Source organism: Ziziphus jujuba, chromosome 3, assembly GCF_031755915.1.
Source record: "Ziziphus jujuba cultivar Dongzao chromosome 3, ASM3175591v1".
Lineage (NCBI taxonomy): Eukaryota > Viridiplantae > Streptophyta > Magnoliopsida > Rosales > Rhamnaceae > Ziziphus > Ziziphus jujuba.
Window position 1 is genome coordinate 18,688,021 of NC_083381.1, and position 25,632 is coordinate 18,713,652.

Genomic DNA, 25,632 nt, shown 5'->3' on the forward strand with positions numbered 1-25,632 from the left:
AATGGTAGATGTAAAGTTACATGGAGCTTGGGCTAGTCCTTTTAGTTGCAGAGTGGTTTGGGCTCTAAAACTAAAAGGCATACCATATGAAAACATAGAAGAAGACCTTCCCAACAAAAGCAAGTTGATATTACAATACAATCCAATTCATAAGAAGATCCCAGTTCTCGTTCATGGCAGAAAACCCATTTGTGAGTCCACGATCATCATTGAATACATCGATGAAACATGGCCTCAAAATCCCTTGCTTCCCTCTGATCCCTACCAGAGAGCCCTTGCTCGGTTTTGGGTTAAATTCGCCGAAGATAAGGTATGTCTGAAAATCATAAGGAAAATAACTTCTTAATGTACTGTACCCTGATCAATTATTCTGGTATAGGGTTTTGCAGTTTGGACATTATTCAGAAGTTCAGGAGAAGAACAAGAAAAGGCGAAGAACGAGAGCTTGGAATCTCTGAGAACTATAGAAGAGCATGGACTTGGAAACAAAAAGTTTTTTGGAGGAGAAGAAATTGGAATAGTGGATATTGCTTTTGGTTGGATGTCTCTATGGCTTGGAATCATTGAAGAAATAGTAGGTGTGAAATTGCTTGAAGCTCATCTATTTCCTCGTTTATATGCATGGACCAAAAACTTCAAAGAAGTCCCTGTGATCAAACAGAACCTTCCTGATTGCCATGAATTGTTGTTGCTTTTCAAGGGTGTGAGGGAACAGGCATTAGGATCTTCTTCTTCTTCTTCTTCATAAATGGATTAATAGCTGGTTAATTTTCTGTTTTCCTTTTTTTTTTTTTTTTTTTTTAGTGATGGGTTTTCTATGTTTTAATATATTATTTCTAATTGGATTATCATGCCATGAAATTTTCTATCACATATCATATGGAATAAAAAAATTATAAACGTTTAAAAAAGTGATTTAGTGAAAATTTGAATCCAGCATTTCAAAATGTAATCATGTAACACCCCGTCCCGAAGTACATAGGAATTTTTGCATATTGATCAAGGTTGACCGTTGACCGAATGGGTTAAAATTTTGACTTTTGGTTTCAAATAGAATTTTGCATTGGCCGAAGCACCATTGCGGAGTACACATCAATCCGAGTTCATAGACTAGTAGCACATCAAAAACGAAGCTACATTTGAAAGTTACGAGGAAGACAAGTTGAGGTCCAAACTATCCAAGAGGTGCCGAACTTGACTTTTTGTTCATGTAAAGTTGAGCTTTGATTCATGCATGGTTGTGAAGTACTCGTCGATACGAGTTCATAGACTAACGACACGCCCGATTTGGACTATTGTTTGAAAGTTATAGACATACAAAGTTTTCCAAATACCATAATATTTTAATATATTTTAACTTAAGTGAACAGTGTGTGCCACGTGTCATATTTTCAGCCAATCCCGTGAGTGAACAGTGTCACCCACGGGTGGCTTTTATTTTGGCCAAAACACATGTGGGCCTCGGGGGGGGGAGAAAGAGGGGAGGAGAGAGAAAGAAGAGACCACCACCATCGGCCACCACCGTTGACCGCCGTCTGGTCAGTTCCTGCCTACACGTGCCACCCCACCTTGACGCCCACCTGAAAACCGGCGGACCAGCCAAAAATCACGATCAACCGACCATCGACGCTCTCGGATTTGAGATTTTTCCGGTAGCGGTGCCGATTGCTTCAAACCCAGATTTCTCTCCATTCCGATCTCCATTTGCCTCACCACCAGTCCCATCTGTTCACCCATTCTTCGATCTACCTGTCCTAGGGATGTCAACGGGCGGGGCCGGACCGGTTTTTAAAATCATGTCCCCGTCCCCACGAGGAATTTTACATCCCATCCCCGCGATTTTCCCTGTTTCTTTAGGTGCGGGGCGGGATCGGGGATTTTGCGGGACGGGGACGGGACGGGACGGTTTACCCCATTTTGTTTTCTAATTGATATTTTTTTTAGAAATTTATATAAAAAAATTATTTTATGATTAAAATATAAAGAAAATGACTACAATGCAATAAAAATATAATAAAATACATCAAGGAACAAATTTACAATTATAATAAAATACATATTTAAAAAAATAAATGAAAAGAAAAGAAAAAAATAATTTTACATAAATGAAATTTTATAAAAAAAAATAATAAATAAATATATATATATATATCGGGGCGGGTTCGGGGCGGGGTTATTATTCCCCTTCCCTGGCCCGTCCCCGACTCGGTTTTTAGGCGTTTGCCCCGAGGCCGCCCGGCATCCCCGAATTTTCGGGGAAAAACCGCCCCGTTAGGGGCTGTGCACCGTCGGTATCGGGCTGTGCAGGGCAAATTGCCATCCCTAACCTGTCCTCCAAAATTCACGGCCAATGGCCACCGAACACGCCGCCGGCGGTGATGGTTTCCAATGACCATGGCGGCTCGTCAAAAAACTTGATTCTGGCAAGTTTCCAGTCACACCGCCCATCCTCTTCCACTGATTCCGACCCCCTGAACCCAGATCTAAGGTCGGTTTCCTCCAACTCGCAGCAGTTTGTGAGATCCGAGGATCCAAAACCCAAAACCTTCCCAGCGAGATTCCGGCCACCTCAGGTCCGATCTCCTGAAAGTAAGGGTCAATCCTTAATCCTTATGTTGTAAGCTTCGTTTCGGTATATTATTTGTGAATTTTAGTTACCGTTTGTGTTAGCTCCCCCGGATACCATGTGTTGTTTATCCGAATAAAATATTAATATATTTGATCTTGTGTAATGTTGATATTTTAGGAGCACATGTGAATTGTAGGATCGATCCTATGGAGGATCTAGGTTGAATTGCGTGCTTGAGATGAGTGACCCACCTTCAAAACTATTTTGGGGACTATTAAAAATATATTTTGTGTTATTTGAAATTATGAAAAATAAATGTGTTTGATATTGAGAGGAATTGATATTTAAAATTTATAATGTCAAATTATGATTAATTAATATATGTAATGTCACCGAACTATATTTTGGGATTGTGAAAATATATATATATATATATATATATATATATATGGTGCTAATTGAATTTATGAAAAATGTGCTATATATGTTTAATATTTAAGAAATTGTTATTTGAGCTTATGATGATGATTTATGTTGACTGAGTGCATGTATTGCATCAAAAATTATATTTTGGGTTTTTAAATAAATTATGTTTTAAATTGTTATTAAATTTATTTTTAAATTTATGATGCCAAAAGTTTATTGATTTAAGCATATATTGCATGGAAATCATATATTTGGTTTTAAAGAAGTTATGGATTTAAATTATGATTGATTATTGTTAAATTTATATTATGGAATTTATTGCATATAATAAATGTACTTATGTGGATTTAAGCAAATATGAAATTTATGTGATTTTGATATAAATTGATTTTAAGATTTTGAGAAAAAAATTTGTATTAAAGTATTAAGTTCAAAATCCGTATTTATACGTTTGATTACTTATGGATCAGGTTTTCATGGTGTTGAAAATTGTTATAATTAAATGGATGGATTTGAAATTGGTGTGTAAAACCCCATCCCAAACTACATCGGAATTCTTGCACGTTGACCGAGGTTGACCGTTGACCGAGTGGGTCAAAAAGTTGACTTTTTGTTCTGGGTGAAATTTCTAGTTGACCGTGGTACCGTAGCGAAGTACATGATGCCCTGAGTTCGTAGACTAGTAGCACGTCAAAAACGGAGCTACGGTTTGAAAGTTATGAGTAAAATAAGTTGAGATCCAAACTGTCCAAAGGTGCCCGAGTTGACTTTTTATGGTTGTAGAATTTTGTTTTTGACTTTTTTATGGTTGTAAAGTACTCGTTGATACGATTTCATAAACTAGCGGCACGCTTAAATTGGACATCTGGTTAAAAAGTTATGGACATGCGAAGTTTTCCGAATACCGTAATATTTTAATATATTTTGACTTGAGTGAACAGTGTGTGCCACGTGTCGCAACCAATCCCATGAGTGAACAGTGTCACCTATGGGTGGCTTTTATTCCGGCTAAAACGCGTGAGCGGGGGAAGGAGAGAGAAAGAGGGGAGAAGAGAGAGAAAGAGAGAGCTAGAGAGAGAAACCAACCGACCACAGCCGCTTAGCCATTTTCCGGCCACCCTTTCCATACATGCGCCACCCCACCTTGAAGCCTACCTGAAAACCGGCCGGCCAGCCAAAAATCACGGCCAACCGACCGCCGACGCGCTCAAATCGAGACTTTTTCCAGCGGCAGCGTCGATTCCTTCAAACCCAGATTTCTCCCTACTCTGGCCTCCGTTTGCCTCACCGCTGGTCCCGTTGAGTCACCCATTCCACGATCTACCTTCCCACCAAAAATCACGGCCAGTGGCCACCGGACGCGCCGCCGGCGGTGAGGGGTTCCCGGACCATGGCGACTCACCGGGAAATCGAATTTCTGGCTAGTTTCCAACTGCACCGACCCTCCTTTCCCACTAATTTCGACCCTTTGAACCCAAATCCGGTGTCCATTTTCCTCAATTCTTAACGGATTGTGAGAATCAAGGGTCTAAAATTCGTGAGCTTTCCGGCAAGATTCCGGCCACTTCGGGTCCGATCTCCGGGAAGCAAGGCCATATTCGTAATCCTCATCACTCAAGCTTCGATTTGGTATATTACTCGTAAATTTTGGTTGTCGTTTGTGTTTGTTCCCTGGGTACCCATTTGGGAGTTACCCGATTAAAATATTAAAATAATTAGTTTTGTGTATTGTGGATATTTTAAGTGCACGTGTGGGTAATGGAGTTGATCCTGCAGAGGATCTTGATTTATACACGTGCTTGAGGTGAGTGACCCACCTTTAAAACTATTTTGGGGTGACCAATTATATTTATTTTGTGTTAATTTAATATTTAGAAATATGCTCATGTGGTGGAATTTAAATATAATCCTGGTAAAAATTTTATTTTACATATATATATATGCTTATTGATGCTAAATGAAAATTTGGTTTATTAAGGAATTCTTGATTATTATTATTGTGATTTAATTGTAATTATTACACATGAGCAAGGTGTTTCATTTAATTAATTGTATTTGGATTTTAATATTATTTTTTGGCACGATTTGATTTTAAATATTTCAAGAAAAATATTGGTTTAAGTTGGTGGATTTGAAATTATATAATTATGCCCTTGGATGAGCGTGCAAATTATAATGTCTCCCGTGAATTGCCATCGGCCGAGGGCAGGCAAGTTTTATATAGTGCACATAAGTCGTCCCCCTCCATGGCCGGGATGACGGTTTAAGCAGCGGCGCTGTCGGGACGCCGAAGCGATCGTATGCAAGTTTCTCTCTTTAACCTCCCGCCAGACGGTGCTCGGGACGCTGGGTATCGTAGGGCATCACTGGTATATAGTATGGTGCGTCAAATATTATTTTCCAGATATAAATTTCAAATCCTAAATGTTTTAAAATCGTATTTAAATTAAATGTATTCAATTTGTTTTATCATCTATTTATAATTATTTAAATTATATTTTTTGACATTGTTTATTTCAGTTTATTAAATTAAATTTTATGAATTATATATTGAATTTTTCTTTTATGTTATATTCCTTTAATGCAAGTATTCTAAATTTATTTTATTCGTATTTGGATTATTTAAATTTTTATTAAATTAATTATTCCTTTATTTTTTGGGCATAAAAGATTGGGTTTTGTGAAAATGTTTTAAAAGGGGAACCTTTCCAACGGAGTGAATGGTGAGGGTTTTGAGAGAAATATTATTTTCAATTAATTATTATTTATTTACTTATTTATTCTTAATTAACCAAATGTACTATAATTATTGTTGCTTTATAATTGTACAGTAGATAGGATCACTCACTGAGATGATTAGCATCTCATATTTTTAAATTCCGTTCCCCTAGGTACAAGGATTGGTAGACGTTCGTCCGGAGCAAGTTTAATCTTCATTGTTTTCGTGCTGCGAGGAGTTCCCTTTATTTTCATTTATTTCTATTGTAATTTTTCTTTCATGCTTGTTGTATAACTTCCATACTTAATGGTACTTTATGAAGCTCTGTATACAGTCTTGGATATTTATTTATTAATTACGCACTGATTTCCTATTATTAATTTGAAATGCTGCAAATTGTGGAATTAAATTGTAGTAATGTGGGAGGAATAAGGTGGTGTATATAGAAGTGTGTTTTCGGTGCAGGAAAAATTTTGGTAAGTCCAACCTTTAGGGGAGGTTCTGCCGAATTTTCCATTGGAAGGTCCAGTAGGGTTTCCCTGGGATCAGGGCTTGTCTAAGGTTCCGGTGAGGAATTTTGGATGGCTCCTGACAGATGGATTTTAAAGTGATGGATTTATGATGAGGATTAAAGAAAAATGCGGGATTGTGAAATTGAAAAATAGTATAATTCTCACGGTGAATTTTGGAAAAACTTGGTATTTTAATAAATTTAGCAATTGATTTTAGACACACTCATACAGTACTGGTATTCTGTACTGTATATGTGGATATGATCAGCGCACAAGTTGTAATGTCTCCCGTGAGTTGCCATCGGACCAAGAGCAGGCAAGTTTGATATTGGCCATAAGCCGCCCCCCTCCATGGCCGGGGTGACGGTTTAAGCAGCGCGCTGTGGGGACGCCAAAGTGACCGTATGCAAGTTTCTCTCTTTAACCTCCCACTGGACGGTACTCGGAACCCTGGGTATCGTAGGGCATCACTGGTATATAGCATGGTGCGTTGGGATATTCTCGATATGATTTTCAAACAAAATATTTTAAAATCGTTTTTAAAATGTATTTAATGATGTATTTCAACAAGTATTTAAATGATATTTTTAAAAATGCATTTCACTATGATTTTACCATTTAAATTGATTTAATGATTTAAAATGTTTTATTTTTGTGTATCCACTGTAAACTTTAAGTCAACATTATCATTTGTATTTTATGCGCATTTTAATTATTGCATTTTATTTATTTAATGTTCCTTTGCTTATTTCTTATGTGAATCTCGTTGTGATTTGTTTTATTCTGTTTATGACAAAGTGTTACAATTTAATAATTGTTATTAAAAATTATTTTTGTTTCTCATTATAAATTTGGATCTTTAGTTTAGAGTATTTTATTATCAATTTATTCAATTGATTATTTCTCGATTTTTGGGGTATACAATTATTGGAGTTTGTGAAAATGTTTTAAAAGGGGAACCTTTCCAATGGAGTGAATGGTGAGGGTTTTGAGGGAAAATATTATTTCCAATTAATTATTATTTATTTATTTATTTATCCTTAATTAATCAAGTGTATTATGATTATTATTACTATTATAATTGTGTAATAGATAGGGTCACTCACTGAGATGAGTAGCATCTCATGTTTTTTAATTTCGTTCCCCTAGACCTAGGTTAGTAGACGTTGATCGTCCGGAGGCGAGTTTGATGTCTTAGTTCGTCGCCGAAAGTCCAAGACGCTTTTCCTTCCTTTCCTTTCTATCCTGTATTATTTTTTTTTATCTTTTATTGTATTAAATTTCATATTCAATTGTATTGATAAAGCTCTGTATACCGTTTTGGACATTTATATTTAATTATGCATTGATTCCCTGTTGTTCATTTGAAGTGCTGCAAATTTGTGGAATTAAATTGTAGTAAGGTGGTAGGAATAAGGTGGTGTATATAGAAGTGTGCTTTCAGTGCAGGGAATTTATGGTAAGTCCAACCCTTAAGGGAGGTCCTGTTAGATTTTCCATTAGAGGGTTTGGTAGAGTTTTCCTGGGATCATGGCTTGTCTAGGATTCCAATGAGGGATCTTAGACGGATCTTGACAAATCAGCTCCAACTAATACCAAAAGAATTGAAAAAAAAAAAATTAAAGATGTATTTAAGAGCTAGTCTAACAGTTGACTAACTGGTACTTCATAATTGAGCATTTGAATCCAGATCTAGGAAGATCAGTTTCCCTCTAAAACCAAGACATGGTCTTAATTATTGCATACATTATATTCTTATACTTTTAATATTAAAAATATAAATGGAAAAACAGAACAAAAATTAGAGCCAACACATAAAAGGGAAAAAAACAGAACAATACATATCCTTGAACCATCATAAAAGTCAGCAAATAAAATAAAACAGAGGAATAAATCATACTATGGTTTAATGTGACCATTGGTAACAAGATTCATTGTCCTGAGATCAGCTCAACCTAATATTTGATCTCTTCGCCTTCTTCGACTTCATGTATTCTCTGAGTTGCTTTAAGCATTCTTCAAAGTTGTAAAAGAGAATCTGAAACTCTACCTCTGAAGTCAACTGTCAAAATCAAGGAAATAAATCAAGAGAAAAGAAATGGCTAACACCTAATAATGTCACACCTAATACCACAACATATAATGTCACACCGAATACTTTACAATTCGAGAAAATTCATTGATCTCTTCAACACGAATGTCATTTCCTCGATAAACCTTTCTGTTCATCCTTTTTATCATCAACCAACAAGTTTGCTGTTCTTTTTGTCCATGTTTATGCAACCTAATATTTTTCAGCTGGTTTGTAAGACCACAATCTAAAGTCTCTTCTCGATTTCCACGTTCTTAATCATTTTAGTCTTTGCAAATTAGAAAACAATCTCTTTTACATGAAAATGTCTTTGATGGCCCAAGAAAAACCAAAAATTAAGTCAACAAATGTATGGAATTAAAGTCATTCCCCTCTGATTCCAATATCCATCTCGGTTACAGAGGAAGCTCTGATATTCAAAGAGAGAGATAAGCAGAGAGACACTGATGAATTTAATCAAACCAAAAAACAGCGCAGAAATTTAGGTAGAAATGGTAATGACTTCTGCGTATCTCTCTAACAACGTCCAAGACCCGCAACGTTAAAATGAAAACATATATGGTTATTGTTGTGTCTCATTCTCAATGGGCCAACAACAAACTAGATATTATTATTAATAAATGTTTTGTCTAAATGATATATGCTTGATACAACAAATAGTCGACAATTTTTTTCAAACTTTGAATAGAACAATATGACTAACGACTTAATTATATATATATATATATAGTACTTTTTTTACTATTAATAAATGTTTTGTCTAAATAATATATGCATGATACAACAAATAGTCGACATTTTTTTTCAAACTTTGAATTAGAACAATATGACTAACGACTTAATTATATATATAGAGTACTTTTTTCTAATTCTTTGGCAATATTATTTTTTTTTAGTGACAGTCTAGATGGCATTAAGTATATGGTGTTTCATTCCATAGTTTGAATTTGATCATATTTATATATAAGTCTTGAAGAATCAAACTTGGTTTATTTAAGGATCAAATAGAAATTTATAGAATTTTATACCTAATTAACCCAAAAAAAAAAAAATAAGAGAAGTGAGATTGCCTTGTGTGAAAAATATAAGTGTTAGCTTATTTATATTGTGGCATATTGTAGATATATATATATATATATATATTATTTTTGTTAAAAAATGCACCATTCCCGGACCATAAGGTCTCTTGTGGACCACAGACTAGAATATTTTATCTGTTGTCAACAAAAAACTAATGGCACGCATTTTATGATGCAGGACTGGAATGCGTTGTAATAAATCTATATATATATCTATATATATACGTGTGTGTGTATCAACCAAAAATTATATATATGCGGTACAGCTGCAGTGAAGACTTCGTCGTATGTAATAATATTGTATATCTAAATCATACCCTCCCACTCAAAAAGTTCAAACGAAAATCTATTAATTATTAATTTGACTTCTTTTGCAATATATATGGGCACAAAATCAACAATTAAACATAAAACGTTAAAGAAATTAAAAGAAATGGTCAATTAGGAAGCCAACCCTTTTTAATTCAAATACCTACTTTAATTGGTTCATTGAAACCTACTGATTGATAGCGAATTCAACCCCTTCATTTATTTATTAAACAAATTATTGAAGCAGTAAAACTTGCTATCCAAGAAAAAATCTTACGCCATCAATGATTATAAAACATTTTGTTACCATTTCTTACCCTTCACTACAAAAAGACTAAGTTTTGCACCATTTTATTATCATACCTTTTCTCTCAAAAATGGCAGATGTAAAGTTACATGGAGCTTGGGCAAGTCCTTTTAGTTGCAGAGTGGTTTGGGCTCTGAAACTAAAAGGCGTACCATATGAAAACATAGAAGAAGACCTTCCCAATAACAAGAGCAAGTTGCTATTACAATACAATCCAGTTCATAAGAAGATCCCAGTTCTCGTTCATGGCGGCAAACCCATTTGTGAGTCCATGATCATCATTGAATACATCGATGAAACATGGCTTCAAAACCCTTTGCTTCCTTCTGATCCCTACCAGAGAGCCCTTGCTCGGTTTTGGGTTAAATTCGCCGAAGATAAGGTATGTATTAAAATCATCATCAAGTAATTAGCATGTTTTTTATGATGTCTTGTAACCGAACTCTTGATCAAATATTCTGGTATGTAGAGTTCCGTAGTTTGGACCTTGTTGAGAAGTTCAGGAGAAGAACGAGAAAAAGCAAAGAATGAGAGCTTGGAAGTTCTGAAAACAATAGAAGAACATGGTCTTGGAGACAAAAAGTTTTTTGGAGGAGAAGAAATTGGAATAGTGGATATCGCTTTTGGTTGGATGTCTCTGTGGCTTGGCGTTATTGAAGAAATAGTAGGTGTGAAATTGCTTGAAGCTCATTTATTTCCTCGTTTATATGCATGGACCAAAAACTTCAAAGAAGTCCCTGTGATCAAACAGAACCTTCCTGATCGCCATGAATTGTTGTTGCATTGCAAGGGTGTGAGGGAAAAGTCATTAGGATCTTCTTCTTCATCATGAATAGATTAATAGCTTTTTAATTTTCTGTGTGGTTTTCCTGAGGTTTTTCTTCTTTTTTTTTTCTTTTTTCTTTTTTTTTTTTTTTGATGGATTGTCTATGTTTAATATATTATTCGTATTTGGATTATTATGTCATGAAATTTTCTATCTCATATCACGTGGAATAAAATATAACGAATAAGAAAAAAAATCCTTAAACATTTAAACAAGTGGTTTAGTGTCTAAATTTGTATCCAAACATTCTAAACATTTCGAAATCAATCCCATCACCCTGCTCCGAGCATCAGCAACAGCAGCAATTAGTGGCTAAAACTAGTGGCTGAGAGAATGACACAAAATTTGCTTCCTAATTTTTCACAGATTGCCATATGCCTTTGCAATGTAATCAGCTCTGAAATAATACCAAAAGAATTGAAAAAAAAAAAAAATATATATATATATATATATAGATAGATTTAGGCTTCCTTGGTATCCCTGAAATTTGATATTCCAATTTTAAAATTTGCTAGTTCCTTACCAATTTTGCGCATTCATATATTGAAATCAAAAACTGCATGCCTGTCACATGAATTCTCGAACCTGAAAAATGGTGTGGAAGTTGTATCCTAGTTATTATCATATCATTAGAGGGATAAAGGATATCTATTTTGTTCAGATTCATCTTAACATATATATTTAACGTCCTTATTAAGACAGCCCAGTGGCAAAGCTATTACTCTCTCTAGCAATAGTCCATATAAAAAAATAACAGGAGTATTTAATAGTAAATTTAACAGTTGACTAATGGTAATTCATAATTAAGCATTAGAATCCAGTTCTGAGGTAGATCAGTTTCCCTGTAAAACCAACCACAAGATCTTAATTATTTTGCAAACATTATATTGATGTACTTTTATATTTAAAAAAAAATGGGGAAAAAAGTTTAAAACCATCCTCATTCAACTCCACAAGAATTTCCAAAATTTGAAGCCAACACATTAAAGGGGAAAACAGAACAATACAAATCCTTGAACCATCACAAAAAGTCGACAGCTAAAATAGAACAGAGAAATAAATCATACTCTGGTTTAACATGACCATAGGTAACAAGATTCATTGTCTTGAGATCAGCTTGATTTTTCCTTCTCATCTCCTTAGACACTGACAGAATGTTTCATCTCTTCGTCTTCTTAGACTTCATGTGTTCTCAGAGTTGATTTAAGCATTCTTCATACTTGTACAAGATATCTCAAATTCTGCTCTCTGAAGTCAACTGTTAAAATCAAGAGAAAATAAATTGCTAACACCTAACAATGTCACACCTAATACCAGAACTTTAACAGAACATAGAACTATATACTTATAATTTGAGAAAATTCATGGATCCTTTCAACGCAAACGTCATTTCCTTGATAAACCTTAGGTGGGCTAGCATCTTTCTGTTCATCCTTTTTATCATCATCTACAATGCCAACAAATTTACTCACCTCTTTGTCCATGTTTCTGAAAACCTAATATTTACCAGCTGGTTTATAAGACAACAATCTAAACTTCCATAATAATATCATAAAACAGCAGCGAATTAAAGCCCACAAACCCCAAGGAAGATCAACTTTTACAACTGAGAAATGAAAAAATAAAATACAATAAATAAACATAACTTCCTCAAGCTGGATACCCCAAACAAACTGTTCAATCTCTGAAATTACAAGTCTGTTTTCTTGGGACTCTGCTCCATCATCTTGATTCTGATTGCTCACCTTGCCAGCAGCAAGTAGCGCAACAGACTCGGAACCTGTTGCTGCTTCCTCCTTCTTTTTAAGAATCAATTTTCTTGCTCTTTCTAGAGATTTGTAGAGGACCTTATCATCTTCATCCGTGAAGATCAGAGTTTGTTTCCCCCTAGAATAGCCTTTCTGATTTTCAAATCATTTTGAGAACCAAGATCCTCGATATACAACCATGCAAAATTGCTTCAGCTTCAATGGCATCTATGTCTGGCTTGTCCTTCTTCCTCAAAGATGTTTTTTTTCCTTGAATTTTCTAAATTGAAGCATTTCTTCAGGGGGATAATAGTGATTATTTGTAGGAACACCCTGTATTCTTTCAAGGAGCTAGCAAATAGGGTATGAAAGAAAACATTCAATTGAAAAAAAGGAATTCATGAGAAAAATAATTTTCCTTTCTTTCCAAGCATTGAAATTAGATAATAAGAAAGCCTTAAACACTAATTTTCCTCTCTCATAGCGAAACCGGTAGTACCTTTCTAAGTTTCTTCTCTGCTTTACTAGTAAAGCTTCCTCTTTCATGTAGAAGTACCCCCTGAAGTCAAGCATATCAATTTTATTACAAGATATTTTATTGATAGAAAAGTCAATTATAATTTATAAAATTTAACAATCAATAGAAAAGTCAATTATAATTTATAACATTTAACAATCAATAGCATGTTCAACATTTGTCACATTGATACAAACAAGGGAAAAACTAAATATAAAATAATGAAATAATAAGGCAAAAATTTCTTTAGATAAATAATAATAATAATGAAAAAAGGGTGGATGGGAGGCTCAAAACACTAACCTTATTTGTTGCTGGATCATCATATTGTGGAAGTATTGTCTTTTCTGAATTAAGTTTATCATTAAACCTAAAAGACAATAATGTAATTGTAAGTTAATTATAGATTTTTAAGTTACTAGGGAGAGACAAAACACTCGAAACACTGTTTTCCCAGGCAATAATCCTAAATTCAAATTCTCCCCACCCTGAAAAAAATTATAATAATAGTAGACCAAAACATGCAATAGCCTGCTCAAATTTAGCATATTTATTAGACAATGACAGAGCAGAAACAGAGTAAAATATCATAATTTTACTCATCTATTAACTCTGTTTTCTTCTTTGCAGACTTGTAAGTCTAATCTACCTTATTCTGCTTTCTGATCTCCAAATTCTCAAGCATTTTGTCTTGCAGATTAGAAAACTCTCTTTCCTCCATAAAAATGTTTTTGATGGCCCAAGAAAACAAATTGAATTGAGTCAACAAATGTGTGGAATTAATTAAAGTCAGTCCCTTCTGGTTCCAAATTCCAATATCTATCTCTCTGCCAGAGGAAGTTCTGATGATCAAAGGGAGAAATTTATTCACAAAAAACCAAAAAAAAGGTGCAGAAATATAGGGATAATTGGTCATAACTTATAGCACATGTCTCTCTAACAACGTCTGAAACCTACAACGTTAAAAATAAAAACATAAATGGTCGTTGTTGAGTCTCATTTTCAATGTATGGAGCAACAGACTAGATGTTAGTATTAATAAATGTTCTAGCTGAAAAATATATGTACGCTAGTGCGACAACAAATAGTCAACAATTATTCTCAAACTTTGAAGTTAGAACAGTATGAATAACGACTTAATTATATATAGTACCTGTTTCCAATACATTGGCAATAATATTTGAATCAATAACAGTCTATATAGCATTACAGTGTTTGAATTTAATCAGATTATATATAGTCATTCTATAGAATGTTCTGATGGAGTTATCATGCGGATTCAAGCATATTTTTTCAAGGATATGCATGCATTCCAAATAAATAAGTATTTTTGAAAGGATACACTTGAATCCGGATGATAATTCTATAAGGATGTCCTACGTCATAGAATTGTTATTTATGTATATATATAAATTGAAGGATCAAACTTAGGCTTATTCAAGGATCAAACTGAAATTTTATAGAATTTTATAATTAACCCAAAAAATAAGAGAAGAGACAATAGCCTGGATTGCTTTTTGTGAAAGATAGTGTAACTTGTTTATATTGTGGCATAGTATATATGTGGTACGTCTGCAGCGAAGACTTTAACATATATATAATATTGAATTTTGATAACGTATACCCTAAGAAAGGCCAAACGAAAATCCATTAATTCTTTGACTTTCCTTTGCATTCTTTTAAAAACATACATGGTCATTGTTGCATCTCATTTTCAATGGATCAACGACATAATTACATATATATATATATATATATACAGAGAGAGATAGAGAGAGAGGCGGGGAAGTATATAAGAAATCATATTGTTTTGGAAAAAAGAAAGTAAAGACCAAATTTAAAATTTTACATCACAGGAAAGTATAAAGGTTTACATTTTCTTTGAAGGATATCATAATGTTTACATGTGGTGTGGGCTTATCTGACAGTCGCATTCATATATTTGGTTTCAAGCATGACCTTGTCAAAGCTCAAACAAAATCCTATTTATCTTGACTTTAAATCTATATGCACTTTTCTTCTTTTTTTTTTTTCTTCTTTTTTTAATGATATGTCGAATTCTTCATTATAGAAATGTTTTTGTAATTCGAACAAATTAATGGAGAATTAAATCCTTCAAGTGTTTGATTCATTAATTAATTCATTGAAGTAGTACGAAAGTAAAATGTTATACATAATCAATCATTATAAAATGGTTTTGTGAGTCAAAACAAAAACCAATAATTGTTGAATTTTCAAACCCTTTAATATTTGTTTAATTAATTCAAATAGTACCAAAGCTTGCTTTGCAAGCAAAATGTCCGTATCCGTCACTACAAAAGGACTAAGTTTTGCACCATTCTCTTATCACACTTTTTCTCTCAAAAAATGGCAAATGTAAAATTACATGGAGCTTGGGCTAGTCCTTTTAGTTGTAGAGTGGTTTGGGCTCTGAAACTAAAAGGCATACCATATGAAAACATAGAAGAAGACATTCCCAATAACAAGAGCAAGTTGCTATTACAATACAATCCAGTTCATAAGAAGATCCCAGTTCTCGTTCATGGTGGAAAACCCGTTTGTGAGTCCATGATCATCATTGAATACATCGATGAAACATGGCCTCAAAAACCCTTTCTTCCTTCTGATCCCTATCAGAGAGCCCGTGCTCGGTTTTGGGTTAAATTTGCAGACGATAAGGTATGTCTGAAAATAATCAGGAAAATAATTTTATGCCTGAAAATCATCAGGAAAATAATTTACTTGTTTTCGATTATGTCTTATAATACTGTACCCTGATCAAATATTCTGGTATAGAGTTTTGTAGTTCGGACATTACTCATAAGTTCAGGAGAAGAACAAGAAAAGGCAAAAAACGAGAGCTTGGAATTTCTGAGAACTATAGAAGAGCATGGTCTTGGAAACAAAAAGTTTTTTGGAGGAGAAGAAATTGGAATAGTGGATATTGCTTTTGGTTGGATGTCTCTGTGGCTTGGAGTTTTTGAAGAAATAGTAGGTGTGAAATTGCTTGAAGCTCATATATTTCCTCGTTTATATGCATGGACCAAAAACTTCAAAGAAGTCCCTGTGATCAAACAGAACCTTCCTGATCGCCATGAATTGTTGTTGCTTTTCAAGGGTGTGAGGGAAAAGTCATTAGGATCTTCTTCTTCATCGTGAATAGATTAATAGCTGGTTAATTTTCTGTGTTCCTTTTTTTTAGTGATGGGTTGTCTATGTTTTAATATATTATTTCTAATTGGATTATCATGCCATGAAATTTTCTATCACACATCATATGTAATAAAAAAAATTATAAACGTTTAAAAAAGTGATTTAGTGAAAATTTGAATCGAGCATTTGCTCCCTAATCTTTCACAGTTGGCCATTTGCCTTTGCGATGTAATCATCTCCAAATAATACCAAAAGAATTGAAAAAAAAAAATTAAAGATGTATTTAAGAGCTAGTCTAACAGTTGACTAACTGGTACTTCATAATTCAGCATTTGAATCCAGCTCTGAGGAAGATCAGTTTCCCTCTAAAACCAAGACATGTCTTAATTATTGCATACATTATATTCTTATACTTTTAATATTAAAAATATAAATGGAAAAACAGAACAAAAATTAGAGCCAACACATAAAAGGGAAAAAACAGAACAATACATATCGTTGAACCATCATAAAAGTCAGCAAATAAAATAAAACAGAGGAATAAATCATACTATGGTTTAATGTGACCATTGGTAACAAGATTCATTGTCCTGAGATCAGCTCAACCTAATATTTGATCTCTTCGCCTTCTTCGACTTCATGTATTCTCTGAGTTGCTTTAAGCATTCTTCATAGTTGTAAAAGAGAATCTGAAATTCTACCTCTGAAGTCAACTGTCAAAATCAAGGAAATAAACCAAGAGAAAAGAAGTGGCTAACACCTAATAATGTCACACCTTATACCACAACATATAATGTCACACCGAATACTTTACAATTCGAGAAAATTCATTGATCTCTTCAACACGAATGTCATTTCCTCGATAAACCTTTCTGTTCATCCTTTTTATCATCAACCAACAAGTTTGCTGTTCTTTTTGTCCATGTTTATGCAACCTAATATTTTTCAGCTGGTTTGTAAGACCACAATCTAAAGTCTCTTCTCGATTTCCACGTTCTTAATCATTTTAGTCTTTGCAAATTAGAAAACAATCTCTTTTACATGAAAATGTCTTTGATGGCCCAAGAAAAACCAAAAATTAAGTCAACAAATGTATGGAATTAAAGTCATTCCCTTCTGATTCCAATATCCATCTCGGTTACAGAGGAAGCTCTGATATTCAAAGAGAGAGATAAGCAGAGAGACACTGATGAATTTAATCAAACCAAAAAACAGTGCAGAAATTTAGGTAGAAATGGTAATAACTTCTGCGTATCTCTCTAACAACGTCCAAGACCCGCAACGTTAAAATGAAAACATATATGGTTATTGTTGTGTCTCATTCTCAATGGGCCAACAACAAACTAGATATTATTATTAATAAATGTTTTGTCTAAATGATATATGCTTGATACAACAAATAGTCGACAATTTTTTTCAAACTTTGAATAGAACAATATGACTAACGACTTAATTATATATATATAGTACTTTTTTAACTATTAATAAATGTTTTGTCTAAATAATATATGCATGATACAACAAATAGTCGACATTTTTTTTCAAACTTTGAATTAGAACAATATGACTAACGACTTAATTATATATATAGAGTACTTTTTTCTAATTCTTTGGCAATATTATTTTTTTTTAGTGACAGTCTAGATGGCATTAAGTATATGGTGTTTCATTCCATAGTTTGAATTTGATCATATTTATATATAAGGCTTGAAGAATCAAACTTGGTTTATTTAAGGATCAAATAGAAATTTATAGAATTTTATAACTAATTAACCCAAAAAAAAAAAATAAGAGAAGTGAGATTGCCTTGTGTGAAAAATATAAGTGTTAGCTTATTTATATTGTGGCATATTATAGATATATATATATATATATATATGGAAATTCTATGGTGAGGACGGTTCATATGAGAACCGCAGTATTAGTGACGGTTTTTCATAGTATTAACGACAGTTTCTTAGAATCGTCACCATTATTATGAAAAACCATCACCAATACTGTGATCCGCATGAGAACCGCTGCAGTATAGACGGACTGGATATATATATATATATATATTATTTTTGTTAAAAAATGCACCATTCCCGCACCATAAGGTCTTTTGTGGACCAGAGACTATAATATTTTATCTGTTGTCAACAAAAAACTAATGGCACGCATTTTATGATGCAGGACTGGAATGCGTTGTAATAAATCTATATATATATATATATCTATATATATACATGTGTGTGTATCAACCAAAAATTATATATATGCGGTACAGCTGCAGTGAAGACTTCGTCGTATGTAATAATATTGTATATCTAAATCATACCCTCCCACTCAAAAAGCTCAAACGAAAATCTATTAATTATTAATTTGACTTCTTTTGCAATATATATGGGCACAAAATCAACAATTAAACATAAAACGTTAAAGAAATTAAAAGAAATGGTCAATTAGGAAGCCAACCCTTTTTAATTCAAATACCTACTTTAATTGGTTCATTGAAACCTACTGATTGATAGCGAATTCAAACCCTTCATTTATTTATTAAACAAATTATTGAAGCAGTAAAACTTGCTATCCAAGAAAAAATCTTACGCCATCAATGATTATAAAACATTTTCACAAGTTGAACCATATTTCACAAATTCTTCTATCTGAAATGTCAGGGTTGAAGCTACATGGAGCATGGGCTAGTCCTTTTGCTTTCAGGGTGAAATGGGCTCTGAAACTAAAAGGCATACCATTTGAATACATAGAAGAAGACCTCTATAACAAGAGCAAGATGCTTTTGCACTACAACCCAATTCACAAGAAAGTCCCGGTTCTTGTTCATGGTGGAAAACCCATCTGTGAATCCATGCTCATCATTGAATACATTGAAGAGACATGGCCACAAAACCCCTTGCTTCCAAACGATCCTTATGAGAAAGCTCTGGCTCGGTTTTGGGTGAAATTCGCAGATGATAAGGTAAGTAATTGAGCTAAACATCTTTTAACTTATCATTAATCACTAAAAAAAAAAAAAACTCACAGCCATAAATTTTTTAGTATGATGAATTGTTGTAGCTAAAACCACTTTTGACCACAGCAATTAATGCTTTAGCCACAAACAACTATCGTAGCTATAAATACTTTTAACTAAGACAAACACATATATTACTGTGATCGATATAAGACCTTTAGCTACGGGATTATTGGCTACAGCACTATATTTTGCTGTGGTTAAAAATTTTAAACTACAAAATATACATGTTTAGCCCAAAAAAAAAAATATTGTAGCTAATATCATATTTTCTTAAAAAAAAAATGAAAAAGAAAGGATTTTTTCTTTTTTTTCGCACCACAAAAGGCACCAACTAAAACTAACGTCTTTTTTTTTTGTTTTTTTTTTTTGGGCTAAGAACTAAAACTAAAACTAACGTTTTTTAGTCATACTCTCGTGTGTATAATATATAGGGTCCTGCAGTTTTTAAAGTGTATAAAAGTAGAGGTGAAGAACTAGAGAAGGCTAAGCAGGAGAGCTTGGAGATGCTGAGGACCGTAGAGAAACATGGTCTTGGAGACAAAAAGTTTTTTGGAGGAGAAAAAATTGGAATAGTGGATATAGCATTTGGTTGGATGGTTCAGTGGCTCGGAGCTATCGAAGAGGTAGGCGGTGTCAAGCTGCTTGAAAGCGATGAATTTCCTCGATTGCATGCTTGGATTAATAACTTCAAGGAAGTCCATGTTATCAAAGAAAATCTGCCTGATCATCATGATTTGGTGGCCCAGCTTAAGGTTTTGAGGGAAATGTTGCTAGGACAATCTTCTTCATGAATTAGAGGAATATGTAAGCAGTTTTCTGTGTGTGCTTTTTCTCATTTAGCTTATGTTTATGATTTGGTGATTCTAAAATCAAATCTCATTCCATATCGTTAAAATAAAATCATATTGGAAAAAAAAAAAGTTTGATTTTGTGCTATTTTAAATTAATATCTCGTTTAGTTTATGTTCATGATGGTGATGAAGTTCAAATCCTATTCCATATATATAAGAAATATATATATTTATTTAAGAGAAAAAAAAAAAGAAAAAAAAAAAAAAAAAAAAAGAAAAGATAAGATTGGAAGAAGCTGAAGAAGAAGAAAATAAAATTACAATTGAGAAAGTTGAGGATCAAATGTTGTTCACTATGTTGAGTGTTTTAATTCGTTGTGCTAGCCATTGCTAAATGTCCCTACGGAGTAATCTAGTGCTAAAAGCCATATCTAGACGACATTAAAAATTTTGATCAATTGTCCTTTTCAAAATTAATTTTTTTTATCAACTATATATAAAATACAATATAACTCAAAGTATCAATATGTGGGAACTTGTCTAAAGTCAACAAATTATACTGATTACTTATTAGTTTAAGCTTGGTCGGCTATAGGATATACTTATCCAAATATTAAACATAAACTAATTGAGGTCATTCCTTTATTAATTAATTAGCCTGTTAACTTTAAATGGCATTATCTATATAAAATTTATTAAATATGGTTAGGAAGTTAACGATTGGTTTGTAAATTATAAATATATGTACTTTTCCACTTTTTTTTTTTTTTTATATACATGCCTTTTTGACTTTTGACTAGCGTTACACATGAGACATGAAAGTTGATAGGGAGGGGTTAGGCCACGTACATTTTTAATTAGATACCCCTTAGGGTCATTTTCTATCCAAAATATTATATGTCACAATTGTTTTTGGTTGCCTTGACCTATCAGCATTAAGGTTGAAATACAATTTATTATATCATATATATATATATATATATTTCAAAAATTCTTTCCAATATTGATATTCCTCATATACACAAATTACACTCCTTAATACAATTTCATATTTATATAAAAATAAAAAAAATCATTTTTTCAATCTTCCTTTTTAATAGAGTAGTTTTCATTGGTAAATATAAAATTTTTTAATTCTATCATTCTAACAATTTTTATTAAAATGTTTCATCTAATTTCATATGAATATTTAACAATGATTAATTAATTTTTTTTAAAAAAAAATCAATGATTGAATCATAAGAAAATTTTATCTGGTCATTTAATCATGTATAATTTTCTTAAAATATAGAAATCCAATATATCCCCCTAAATTAGTCAAACAGGCAATTATCCAGACAAAAGACCTAAAAATAATAAAAAAATTCGTCAAGGTTGAAAATGTAGATCAAATTTACCTCTTTTTTCTTCCTTAATGTCCAAGAAAACGAAAATTACCTCGATTGAAATGCGGGCTGAATGTAGAAAAGAAGTAGTAACTTATTTGCCACGTGGAAGACATGATGAACGTGGCAAATTTCTATTGGTTTTTACAAAGATACACCAAAAATTGAGCGGTCAAGTGCCACGTCGCGAAAGATCACCTGCTATGTCGGTACACCGAATCTGAATACACTCTCAAAGACCAAGAACCAGATTCATGTACCTCTAGAAGACTAGAACCACAATTCCCTCACTCTCCTCTCTCTCTCAAAACCCTGCAAAACCCCTCTCTTTCTCTGTCTTCTTTCTCTCTCTGTTTCCGATTTCGATGGCGCAGAGCGAGTCGCAGAAAAAGCAGAGGGACAGGCGGAAGAAGAGGAAGCGAGAGAAGGAAGACCAAAACCAACAAGAAGAAGAAAAAGATGGAAATGGTGGTGAAGATGAGGTTCTCAGGAGGGACCCATTTGAGGTTTTCGGTCGAGATATAATGTTGAAGATACTGCGCAACCTCGACGCACGCAGCGTGGCACTCTCTCTCCTTGTTTCACGTGGTTGGCACAGCGTTGCTTCCAGTGATCGCCTTTGGAGCTCCAAGGTTTTCACTCTTTTTTTATTTATTTTTTTTCTGTTTTCCTGTAATTTGTATCCCAATGCATGAACTTGATGCGATTTTGCTTCGGATTTTGGTTTTTCTGTACTGGGTTTGGAAATCTGGGAACTGGGTTCCTTTTGGAAATTTGATTAATTATGGGGTTTGCGAGAATTTCAGCTCACACTTAGCAGCGTATTTGTTATTGCTTTTGTTACTCTGTCTCATTGCTGATTTTGGGAATTGGTACTATAATTTCCACTTGAATTTTGTTTATTTAGCTTCCACTTGTGATTAACAGCCTCAATTCATTGTTCTGGTTCTTGTTGGGTTTACTTGTTGAGAATTTGAAGAATTGGGTTTCTTTCTTGGTATGAATTGGGTTATAATGAGTTGAGCTGCTGTATTTTTTACGACTTAATTCATACTGATGTTCATTTTTGTGTGCATTTCTATCTTATTGGTTTAAATCCAGTTAGTATTTTCATTTCTGACTTGTATTCTCCTAATTCGTACCGTGATATGTTACTTTTTGATAGCTCCTGAATGTTTTACATCTTTTTTCTTCATGGTTGATGCTGTTTATTTTTACTGGGAATTTGATGCCATCAATATTTAGATTTATAAATAGTGTCTGCATGCAATGCTAAATTTGTTCCAGTATAAATCCGAATTGGTTGTAAGAAAGACTAAACTACAAAAATGTTGTTCATTCTTAGTGTGAGGAATTGTGGCTTGGAAAAGCACACATACCTCGCTTGTCACAAATCAGGGGATTATCGAAGTTGGCTGCCTATTCATTATCTGTCATGGATGGCAAGCGAGTGAGTAACTAGAAGCCTCTCTGCCTCTGTGTTTGTCTCTCTGCATCTCTCTCTTTTTTCCTCTCTACACACACACATACAGAGCAGATACTTTCGTGCCTAAATACATCTGTGGTATTGGGGAACATTGGCTGATTTGCCTTGTCTTTGTTTTCAGACGCGGATTATGAAGGATGACTTATGTGACCATGTTTGGGAGTTTCATTTCAACGAGGTATTTTACTGTCTGAACTTGTTGAAGTACCTACTACCCATCATATGTCTAGGGAAAATTTAAGTTATCTACTTCCTTGTTTTAAAATTTTCAGACGTAGATCTTTATTGTCAAAAAATTATAGACTTCCATTGGATTCATTTCTGTGACAAAAACTGTAGATTTGTAATTTTTGGATTGTAATTGGCTATAGAAATGGAGGATAGCGCCAGAAAAAGGAAATTTAATGGGACACCTATGTAAATTCTAGAAGTTGATAGATTTACTTAAAAAGACTTGAAAATATTTTGGTGAATTAACGTAATTTGTAATTTTCATTCTATAGAATATTCTAAAGGACTTATCATGCGGATTCAAGCATATTTTTTCAACGATATGCATGCATTCCAAATAACTAAGTATTTTTGAAAGGATACACTTGAATTTGGATGATAATTCTATCAGGATGTCCTAGGTGATAGAATTGTTTTTTATGTATATATATAAATTGACGGATCAAACGTAGGCTTATTCAAGGATCAAATTGAAATTTTGTAGAATTTTATAATTAACCCAAAAAATAAGAGGAGACAACAGCCTGGATTGCTTTCTGTGAAAGATAGTGTAACTTGTTTATATTGTGGCATAGTATATATGTGGTACGTCTGCAGCGAAGACTTTAACATATATACAATATTGAATTTTGATAACATATACCCTCAGAAAGGCCAAACGAAAATTCATTAATTCTTTGACTTTCTTTTGCATTTTTTGAAAACATACATGGTCATTGTTGCATCTCATTTTCAATGGATCAACGACATAATTACATATATATACATAGAGAGAGAGAGAGAGAGAGAGAGAGAGAGAGAGAGAGAGAGAGAGAGAGAATTGGGGAAGCATATAAGAAATCATATTGTTTCAGAAAAGAGAAAGTAAAGACCAAATTTAAAATTTTATGTCATAGGAAAGTATAAAGGTTTACTTTTTCTCTGAAGGATATCATAGTTTTTACCTGTGGTGTGGGCTTATCTGACCGTCCAATTCATATATTTGACTTTTCGAGCATGACCTTTTCAAAGCTCAAACGAAATCTTATTCATCTTGACTTTAGATCTATATCCACCCTTTTCTTTTTTTTTTCTTTTTTTTTTAATGATATGTCGAATTTTTCATTATAGAAATGTTTTTGTAATTCAAACAAAATAATGGAGAATTAAATCCTTCATTGTTTGATTCATTAATTAATTCATGGATGTAGTACGAAAGTAAAATGTTATACATAATCCATCTTTATAAAATGGTTTTGTGAGTCGAAACAAAACTAATAATTGTTGACTTTTCTAACCCTTATATATTTGTTTAATTAATTCAAATAGTACCAAAGCTTGCTTTCCAAGCAAAATGTTCAAATTCGTCACTACAAAAAGACTTAGTTTTGCACCATTTTCTTATCACACCTTTTCTCTCAAAAATGGCAGATGTAAAGTTACATGGAGCTTGGGCTAGTCCTTTTAGTTGCAGAGTGGTTTGGGCTCTAAAACTAAAAGGCATACCATATGAAAACATAGAAGAAGACCTTCCCAACAAAAGCAAGTTGATATTACAATACAATCCAGTTCATAAGAAGATCCGAGTTCTCGTTCATGGCAGAAAACCCATTTGTGAGTCCATGATCATCATTGAATACATCGATGAAACATGGCCTCAAAATCCCTTGCTTCCTTCTGATCCCTACCAGAGAGCCCTTACTCGGTTTTGGGTTAAATTCGCCGAAGATAAGGTATGTCTGAAAATCATAAGGAAAATAACTTCAATGTTTTCGATTATGTCTTAATGTACTGTACCCTGATCAATTATTCTGGTGTAGGGTTTTGCAGTTTGGACATTATTCAGAAGTTCAGGAGAAGAACAAGAAAAGGCGAAGAACGAGAGTTTGGAATCTCTGAGAACTATAGAAGAGCATGGACTTGGAAACAAAAAGTTTTTTGGAGGAGAAGAAATTGGAATAGTGGATATTGCTTTTGGTTGGATGTCTCTGTGGCTTGGAATCATTGAAGAAATAGTAGGTGTGAAATTGCTTGAAGCTCATCTATTTCCTCGTTTATATGCATGGACCAAAAACTTCAAAGAAGTCCATGTGATCAAACAGAACCTTCCTGATTGCCATGAATTGTTGTTGCTTTTCAAGGGTGTGAGGGAACAGGCATTAGGATCTTCTTCTTCTTCTTCATAAATGGATTAATAGCTGGTTAATTTTGTGTTTTCCTTTTTTTTTTTCTTTTTTTTTTTTTAAGTGATGGGTTTTCTATGTTTTAATATATTATTTCTAATTGGATTATCATGCCATGAAATATTCTATCACATATCATATCGAATAAAAATATTATAAACGTTTAAAAAAGTGATTTAGTGAAAATTTGAATCTGGCATTTCAAAATTAATCCTATTACCCTGCTTAAAAGCATCAACAACAATACATAGTGGCTAAAACTACTATAGATTATTTACAGAGTAGCAGAGAAAATAACACAAAT

The 25,632-nt window shown here is 33.3% G+C and overlaps 5 protein-coding genes and 1 long non-coding RNA gene across 7 annotated transcripts; 5 read left to right on the forward strand and 1 right to left on the reverse strand.

The window, feature by feature from the left end:
- On the forward strand, nt 1-848 carry LOC107405981 (probable glutathione S-transferase). Its single transcript, XM_060815981.1, has 2 exons — nt 1-310; nt 380-848. The coding sequence occupies exons 1-2, from the start codon at nt 2-4 to the stop codon at nt 746-748; spliced, it is 678 nt and encodes a 225-aa protein (XP_060671964.1). The 5' UTR covers nt 1; the 3' UTR covers nt 749-848.
- Nucleotides 849-10,011: 9,163 nt separating this feature from the next.
- On the forward strand, nt 10,012-10,870 carry LOC132799179 (probable glutathione S-transferase). Its single transcript, XM_048476671.2, has 2 exons — nt 10,012-10,395; nt 10,483-10,870. The coding sequence occupies exons 1-2, from the start codon at nt 10,084-10,086 to the stop codon at nt 10,843-10,845; spliced, it is 675 nt and encodes a 224-aa protein (XP_048332628.2). The 5' UTR covers nt 10,012-10,083; the 3' UTR covers nt 10,846-10,870.
- Nucleotides 10,871-10,888: 18 nt separating this feature from the next.
- Nucleotides 10,889-13,120, reverse strand: LOC132803071 (uncharacterized). The gene is made up of 2 exons (XR_009638205.1): nt 11,907-13,120; nt 10,889-11,424 (listed from the first exon to the last, which is right to left on the reverse strand). It is a non-coding gene; the product is annotated as an uncharacterized LOC132803071 (long non-coding RNA).
- Nucleotides 13,121-15,429: 2,309 nt separating this feature from the next.
- LOC132799202 (probable glutathione S-transferase) lies at nt 15,430-16,429 on the forward strand. Its single transcript, XM_016013066.4, has 2 exons — nt 15,430-15,783; nt 15,901-16,429. The coding sequence occupies exons 1-2, from the start codon at nt 15,472-15,474 to the stop codon at nt 16,261-16,263; spliced, it is 675 nt and encodes a 224-aa protein (XP_015868552.3). The 5' UTR covers nt 15,430-15,471; the 3' UTR covers nt 16,264-16,429.
- A 2,411-nt stretch (nt 16,430-18,840) lies between these two features.
- Nucleotides 18,841-20,290, forward strand: LOC107405983 (probable glutathione S-transferase). The gene is made up of 2 exons (XM_060816062.1): nt 18,841-19,216; nt 19,705-20,290. The coding sequence occupies exons 1-2, from the start codon at nt 18,851-18,853 to the stop codon at nt 20,062-20,064; spliced, it is 726 nt and encodes a 241-aa protein (XP_060672045.1). The 5' UTR covers nt 18,841-18,850; the 3' UTR covers nt 20,065-20,290.
- Nucleotides 20,291-21,694: 1,404 nt separating this feature from the next.
- On the forward strand, nt 21,695-25,362 carry LOC132803345 (probable glutathione S-transferase). Of its 2 annotated transcripts, XM_060816060.1 has the most exons (5): nt 21,700-22,081; nt 22,795-22,899; nt 23,057-23,113; nt 24,585-24,878; nt 24,966-25,362. In XM_060816060.1, exons 1-5 carry the CDS (start codon nt 21,815-21,817, stop codon nt 25,329-25,331), a joined length of 1,089 nt encoding a protein of 362 aa, XP_060672043.1. In that variant the 5' UTR covers nt 21,700-21,814; the 3' UTR covers nt 25,332-25,362. The 2 variants fall into 2 exon arrangements, with proteins under 2 accessions (XP_060672044.1, XP_060672043.1); XM_060816061.1 differs by lacking the exon at nt 22,795-22,899 and having other exon boundaries at nt 21,695-22,081.
- Nucleotides 25,363-25,632: the final 270 nt, after the last annotated feature.